We start from the raw sequence: 8847 nt of genomic DNA on the forward strand, positions 1-8847 counted from the left end.
ATTGACATAAAAATAATATTTTTTATAAGTAACTCAAATAGAAGATCGTCTCACAAAATTGACTTATAAAATCGTCTCACATTATTCTTTCAAAAATTTAAATAGATCATATGTAAATTACATGTAAAGCTCTATGAAACGCAACAAGCTGTACCTTCTCTTTTCTTGGCACCTGCTTTGATAGGCGCATTATATATTAATTATTAATATAATTATATTATTTTGTTCTCTGAAGGCCAATAATTAATAATTAATGTTGTTTCCATTTAATTTAAAAACAATTAACTCACTAATTTGTTTATTAATATTACGGTTTGCTTGCAAAATGATCATATTAGTCCAGTCAACAAAATGAAAAAATATTATAGTACACTATAATAAATTATAAAAATAACAAATAGTACTATCCTACTTTATTAATTATAATCGATTAATTATAATGAAAATCTTTAAATTTATAATCTTTTTATATAACCCAATTTTTTTAATATACAAAATACATATTTAATATCTCGAAACAATAACGATATAATTTAAATCGTAAGACAACTCAAACACTACTTGTAGATCGTTATCCAAGCAAAGATAATTATTTGATCATAATCTAAATAAAAAGCTGATAACAAATCAATCATAATCATATTTATAACAAAAAAAAATGTTTTAATATAAAAAAATAATTTTTTTAAAATCTAAATAAAATATCCGTGTTTTTGTCACGTTTCACAGCAAACCTATGTTTGATTTCCTATGTTATAATGTGAAATCAATGGAATTTTTATAGCCAGATATTATTGATGCATGCTTGTGTCTATTTTAGTGGGATAATAAGTTTTCAATGTCTAAAATTAAATTTTATGTATAATTTCATTTTTTTGGAAAACTAATTCATGGATTTGATATAAAATTTGATTTTATATTTTATGAATAACCTAACTTGTACACTTTATTATTAAAAAAAGCAACAAATTAATATATAATTTTATACAAAAACGAGTTTCTATGTAATTTCGAGAACAAAAATTAGAAACAAGAAAAAAAATAATTTATTTTCCCAAAATAGAATTTTCTTCTGTAAAAAAAATTGATGACACGAATTTTCTCGTAAGTATTTCACTGCACGTGCCACACTTACTATAAAACAAGCCACGCTGTCTCGGTTCACTGCCTCTCTTTGTATATATCTATATCTCTATACTAATCACACTTCTGTTTGAAGAACACCCAATCCAAGGTGTCTCTACGTGTTTCTTCTTCTGTTTTTTACTTGAGTATCTCTGAATCTATCATCCGTTTCTTCACCGGAGATTAACCCAATGGGAGAGGTCTCATTCTCTTTCCTTTCCCACAATTTTTTTCGTTATTTTTTCTTGATTAATTTTGGTTGTTTTGATTTATTTATGTATTTTCTGGTGTTTTTTTGCAGGAAGAGGCGAAGAAGCCGCAGGAAGCTGCGAAGAAGGTGGAGGAGGAGAATAAAGAGGAAGCCCCCAAGGCTGAGAAACCAGCTGCCGACGGGAAGAAAGATGATAAGAAACCTGAGGGGCCTAAGGCGGCGGAGCTGGCGCCGCCGGCGCCTCCTCCGCCGCGTGAGATTGTGTTGAAGGTGTACATGCATTGCGAGGGGTGTGCTAGGAAAGTCCGCCGCTGTCTCAAAGGCTTCGAAGGTAATGAACGAAACCAGATCCAAGCCTTCTTTTCTGGGATTTTTGTCTTTATGTCATCAAATTCTGTAAAACCCATTTCTTGATTTGTGATTTTAGCTTGATTGTTTCGTTTTTTTAATGGATTTTTACTGGGTTTTCGCAGGTGTGGAGGAGGTGGTAACAGATTCCAGGAGCAGTAAAGTGATCGTGAGAGGCGAGAAAGCAGATCCATTGAAGGTTTTGGAGAGGGTCCAGAAGAAGAGCCACCGCCTCGTGGAGCTTATTTCTCCAATCCCAAAGCCTGAAGAAGCCAAGAAACCTGAAGAAAAAGAGGTGGTCAAAGTTGAAGAGAAAAAGGAGGAGGTTCGTTATTTATTATCTATTTTCAAGAAAATTATATATATATTTCACCAAAAAAAAACAATATTTGATCCTTTAATATATATATATATATATATATTTCTTGGTGCAGCTACCTGTGATGACAGTGGTGTTGGGAGTTTACATGCACTGTGAAGCTTGCGCACAAGAAATCAAGAAGCGGATTCAGAAAATGAAAGGTGGTGTGTGTGTATATATATATATATATATATATGTATATTTATCATTTGGTTTTAACATTTTTGTTTTCAAGATATGATTTTTTTGCTACCCTTTTCAACTTTTCTTCATTCTCTAAATTTAGTATAGATTTTTCATGTGATTCCTTAATTCTTGAATTGTGAGAACTGTATATTCTTTATGTTTTGTTTGAATTCATTCAAACTAAGGTCAATCTAGACCTTCTTTATTGACTATTTTTTTATTCCCATTTAATTCATTATATATATATCACTCGGAATCTGGGCTTTACAGGTGTAATGTAATAATTATTTAATTTCTTACAATGTAAAATATATATCATTGAATTGAGTTGCTTCTCGAGTGTATAGGAGTTGAGAGTGTAGAACCAGACCTCAAGAGCTCGCAAGTACTCGTAAAAGGCGCAATCGAACCCGAAAAGCTCGCCGATTACATCCACAAACGGACCGGAAAACACGCCGTGATCATCAAAACGGAGCCGGAGAAGAAGGAAGAGGTGAAAAAGGAAGGGAAAGAGGATAAGAAAACAGAGGAAGGAGAGAAAAAAGAAGCGAAGAAAGGCGAAGAAGGCGGCAAAGAAAAGAATCACGCCGCACCGTCCGGCGTCGGGGAGCCACCGGCGCCGGCTCCGGTGGTTCTTGTGGCGGAGGCGGATGACTCCAAGCTGGAGATGAGGAGGAATGAATACTACAACAACTACCAGTACCTGCAGAATTACCAGGTTTACCCTCAGATGCATGTTCATGAATTGCAGGCATATCCGCCGCAGATGTTCAGCGACGAGAATCCGAACGCATGTAGTGTGATGTAAATAGGGGGGAGGGGGAGGGGTAGAAGGGGGAATGCAGTGGGCACATGATGGAGAAATGTCCATTTGCCTAATTTCACTGGTCTCCATCTCTTTGTTCTGCTTCTCTTCATGTGGCCCTGTCTGGGGTATCCATCTATAGCTTAGAGTTCTGCAATGATTTTGTACCTTCTTTTTTTGTGTTTTTTGTTTTTATATCATAAATTATAATATAATTTGTCACATACTTATGACGTGGTATAATATTTTAATTTGGTTTTGTACCTTTGTTTATAAGATAGCTATCCATTTGGTTTAAGTAAAAAATTTGCATGAAACAGTCTCACGAGTCGTATTTTATAAAGTGGATATCCTACTTGAGTCATCTATGAAAAATTATTATTTTTTATGCTAAGAGTTATTTTTTATTGTAAGTATTGATACGGTTGATCTGTCTCAAATATAAAGATCAGTAGATTGTCTCACAATAGATTTATTATTGATTTAAAATATTTGAGTTGTATAATTATCATGAGCTATAGTTTTTTGAGCGATTGAAACGTGATGTTGAGTTGCAGTATCTCTTAACGATTATCATTAAGTATAATTTTTGGAAGATGAAAACTTGGTGGTATTTGAGTCATTTATAATTTAAAATATTTAAGTTATATAATTATCATAGGTTATAGTTATGGGGAACAGTTGATATTATAGACTTCAAGTTATGTCTTAAATTCTCTATAATATTTGATAGATTAATAAATTGTTTTAACTATTTTGATACTATATAGTTTGATTACAAAATTATAATATTATCTTCTTTAATCTAAGAAATATAATTTTTTTTAGAATATGTTTTTTGTGAGATAGTTTTATGAATCTTTATCTGTGACATGAATCAATCATATCGATATTCATAATAAAAAGTAATATTCTTAGCATAAAAAGTTATATTTTTCATGAATGACCCAAATAAGATATATATATTACAAAATACGATATGTGAGATCGTCTCATATAAATTTTTTTTATTTTTAAAAAGAGATTGTATATTGTACCTGAAATATGATAATAATTGCTAATAATTGAATTTTGAAGTGGGGTTGGATCTGGGTGCTTTTACTGCTTTTTCATGTTATGTATTATCCTATTTGTTGAGTATTATCGAACCAGATTCTGGTATTGTGAGTTTTTTTATAAATATTATTATCTATTTATTCGATAAATATCTACCCATCTGCTAATATCAAATTAATATAATTAATCAGGTAGAGCTTGGGGATTTCAAAAAATGTCGCATGGATATTATTATCTAAAATATATTTAAAATAATATAGAACTGTATTAACTTGAAATGATTTAAATGGGATACAAATTATTGTTGCGTCCAAAAAAGGAATTTTGCATAGAATTATTAGGAGAAATAATCAAATAATTCCCCCACAGCGTGCATTTCGTGTCATTGCTCGTCGACCAGCTTCGATTTGTCTAAATCTGATCCAATCACCGAAAATTTGTAAAAAATTTGTAAAAAATAAATATTACTAATATCCATTAAAATCTTTAAATATCACTACTCAAAGTGTAAGATTTTTCTGTTTGACTGTCACATCGAATATCGTTGGTGTCCTATTTTATCTGTCAAAGTGAATAATTTTTTCTTAAATAATACGAAAAAGGGTGTAGGTGATGGGAAAATTAAGCAACAAATAATATTTTTTTTCAAAAAATTAGTTTGACATAAATTATGATGAAATTATAGACTCATTCATTCATCATATATCATAATTATTATAGATTCAATGATTGTGAACTTTTATATGTAATATATATGGAATAATACGGCTTTTAAAATTTTCTCAAAGGCATTCTTGATGATTTGCCATCAATATTTAGTCTTCTGAATTTAAAAAAAAAATGAACTCTTTCAAGAAAATCGAATAAAAAAATAAATTTTGTTCGATGATTAGATATATGTTTTTCGATGATCATAATATTTGTTTTTTTAAAACAAAAGTTATCGAATTCGAGTGAAAGACTTGACACTTGAAAAGAGAGGAGTTTGTTCTAAGCTTATTTTTTCATTCTCCTCATTTTTATTCTTTATGGTGAAAAACTCAAACTCGAATCACCGTTCCATCGAACAAAAATGAAAGACTTGGTCGACAGACGGGATGAAATGAAACAGAGAAATTGAATTCCACCTTCAAGGAAAAGAAGGCTCGAAAACATAAGAAGAATTCAAAATTCTTGCTCATTTCCAAATCAAACTGTTGACTATTTTTCATAGTTTGCACTCGAGCCCCAAATTCATTCTTAATGAAGTACTCCCCCTTAACAAAAATGATGAAGAAAAAATAACAAATACATTTGAATGTGCAAAATAATACTTGGCAATCAGTTCTATGAGTAATGACGCATGGGAAAATCTGTGAGAGAAATGATCTCAGTGAGAACCCAAGATGGGACAAGGCTTCCGAAGGAGTCCAATGACCAAGATCGAGATAGCCCATGATCGTTACAATAATATTTGACATCCTTTTTGCTGGAGGTCAATGTTAAGGATTTTATTGGGAATTTAAAACTTTACAAAATTTAAATTGATGAATATCATCTCTATCATGGAAAGGGACAAATTGGCCACTTGTTTTTAACTTGAGAATGTAATTTGTTTTTTCTTTTTAATAAAAAAAAATCAATCATTTAAAATTAGTGAATGTCATTTAGGATTTCACAAATGGATTTGGACCACATTTTTTGTCAGCTGGTTGGAATTGGTTTTACTGCACAAAATCTCGAATATTTTGTATAGTTTGGACCATTCTCTATTATTTCATAGCTTTTGGAGCCTACGTGAGTGCGTGGGGTTAGGACATTATTGTGTGATGATGCGTAATGTACTATATATATGGCCATGGTTTTTGCATTTAATAAAATAATCTGGATACATGTACATATTATCTGTTCGTATAATATTAATGAAGTGTTAATATAAAATGATAAAATGAAATTGTATATTATAAAATGAAACAACGAAGAGTAGGTCTCTTGTGAGACGGTCTCACGAATTTTTATCTGTGAGACGAGTCAATTCTACCGATATTTACGATAAAAAATAATACTCTTAGCATAAGAAGAAATATTTTGTCATAGATGACTCAAATAAGATATAGCCTCACAAAATACGATCCGTGAGATCGTCTCACACAAATTTTTGCCAAAAACAAAAACCACACAGTTCGTTTATATTATTCTAGTTCTTACTCATAGTAGATTTTAATAGAAAAATAATATGGTCACCCCATGTTAATTTTTTTTTTTTTGTGTGTAAAAACAAAGTTTCTTAGTTTTTTAAGTAGTTACTTTTTATTTAATTTGACACTATTCCTATAAATTAGTGTAGGACTACATCATATAGTTTAAACTTTACAAATATATTGAACAAAAATCATATAATATGACTGCTACAACAGGTTTTATAAAAGATAAAACTAAACATAATAATTATTTCCCAATTTAAAGAAGTTATTTTTTTCAAATAAATTGTTCGAAAAAAATTATTAAATTAAATAAAACAATCACTAGTGTTTTCATTGAATTGGATTTGCCTTTATTGGCTACTAATTTTTTCTTTTGTATCGGTCACGGACAGGCGCATCCTTTAATTTTCTATTTAAAATACAAGTACTTAAAAAAAATCTTCTTGATTATGCAAAAACATATTCTTATATACTTGATGTTTATGATTTTACATAGAAATATTTAATACCTTAGATTATTATTTAAATAAAAATTATTAAACAATATATATATATATATATATATATATATATATATATATATATATATATATATATATATATATATATATATATATATATAGTAGGGGACAATAGTTTAGTTACAATAGATCGGTTCTTGAAATAATGAACACCGAAAAATTAAATTGAGTTTCGTTTTCAAACAAAGTAGAAGATACTCAAAATAAACCCTCTAAAAACTATTAAAATTTTGGAAAAAAATTAAAAGATATAGAATTTGAATGTAAAAATTATTTTGATTGTAACATTTTACCAATCATTTATCCAATATTTTGATATTTGAAATAACACACAAATTTTCAAGATTGCTACCAAAACATCAACAATAATTAAATGCATTAAAGTAAATATGCACAAACTTGTTTATAGGTGTTTGAAAATTAACAACTCATATGTCACTCATTTTTCCATTAAGAAGATATTTACCAGAAGATTTTGATTGGTACAATTTCTTGTACAAACCCACTTCGACTTAAAGCTTATCTCTTGCCTAATCGAAACTTCGAGCACACTCTCGATTTTAGGCCATAACCTCACAACCTGAATAATGTTTAAAGACTTTTATGCAAAGACTATAAACACAATATTCTACGTCTTTGTGTAAAGGCTATCGTTCAACTATTATTTGAAGTTCAACTCTCATGTATATGTGTGAGTGATTCTATATGTGAGGTTTTAATTTATTTTAGCGTATGTTTCTCAAATATATCCTTGCACTCTTTTCTCGCGTTTGCTTTCATTCTCACATACTTTAAATCTCTATCATAAGCTCTTGTTTGATATTCAAGATGTTGTATTTATAGCCTCAAAAAATGATATTAACGCTAAATACAAGAATATGACCGTTTGGAAAAGTTTTGTATGAAATATGACATTGAAACTATCATATTCGCCTTCTTGACTACTTTTCTCGAGCCTTGCTGATTTTTACTTTTGTTGGATTCAATTCAACTGATTTGGGTTGGTTGAGTCCAACTAAGCTTAATTTCAGCTAGGATTCTATATTAGATTTCTTGATTCAGGGATTTTTGGACAAAGTGATAAACATAAATGTTACGGCTCTTTCTCTTATCTTTTAATAGAATAAAAAATCACTCGATTTCGAGATTATTTGAGATAGATAAGTTGAAATACAAAACTGCATGTAAGATGTAACTTTTTCTTTATTCAGTACGGAACTAGCATCGTTTTTATCTTGCTTAAACTCTAATTTAGACTTCTACCGTCTTAGCTTTGTAATGTATGTTGAATCATTTCATTTTGATAACCGGGCTATTCTAGCTGGCCAAAATATCATAACTGATTATGTTAAGCTGATTCCTGCTTCAACCATATTCAGCTTGATCTTTCGACCGTAATATTGCCTAGATAACAATCGATAAGCCTAATAGATCAGAAATATAGCTTGTAGAAATTTTTGTTTTCGATTCAGCAGCTTTGGTTGTTGGTTATTTGCATCACCGAACTACGAAATATCATCGAAACATTTTAGCTCTTCAGATTTTTAATTTGATTAAATTTAAGTTTCAGTTTCTCAAAACTTCTAACTCGACAAATATACCAATTGCTTAATAAATGAAATAAATAAGCAACACAATAACAAGATTTTTTATCATCAAAATCATAATTAGTAGTGTTTCTGCAATCCAACATTAACTATTTTAAGCAAGATCTAATAAGCATGAAAGCAAGGTATCGTCGCGAGCAAGTTTCAAACTTTACAAGTTTAAGCGAGTTTAGTACGAGATAAGTGTGAAAAATATTTTTAGTATTTATTATAATTTTAATTATATTAATTCAACTAATAGATTAAATAACTCATAAAAATGGAAATTTTTAAAAATAAACTCTAAAAACGTCAACTTTTCATTACGTGAAATCAATGACCCGCATCAACGTACACTGCAAAATCTTGGGAAACCAAGCTAATGGAGCAATCGAACACATATGCTTGCTTTTTCAAGAAACAATGTTAATCAGATATAACAGAAGATAACAATAACAACAACAA

General features: G+C 29.8%; 1 protein-coding gene across 1 annotated transcript; it reads left to right on the forward strand.

The window, feature by feature from the left end:
* The first annotated feature begins 1172 nt into the window (after positions 1-1172).
* Positions 1173-3424, forward strand: LOC140803374 (heavy metal-associated isoprenylated plant protein 7-like). The gene is made up of 5 exons (XM_073159236.1): positions 1173-1325; positions 1427-1667; positions 1810-2009; positions 2119-2206; positions 2579-3424. The coding sequence occupies exons 1-5, from the start codon at positions 1317-1319 to the stop codon at positions 3037-3039; spliced, it is 999 nt and encodes a 332-aa protein (XP_073015337.1). The 5' UTR covers positions 1173-1316; the 3' UTR covers positions 3040-3424.
* Positions 3425-8847: the final 5423 nt, after the last annotated feature.

Source organism: Primulina eburnea, chromosome 10 (assembly GCF_022965805.1).
Source record: "Primulina eburnea isolate SZY01 chromosome 10, ASM2296580v1, whole genome shotgun sequence".
Lineage (NCBI taxonomy): Eukaryota > Viridiplantae > Streptophyta > Magnoliopsida > Lamiales > Gesneriaceae > Primulina > Primulina eburnea.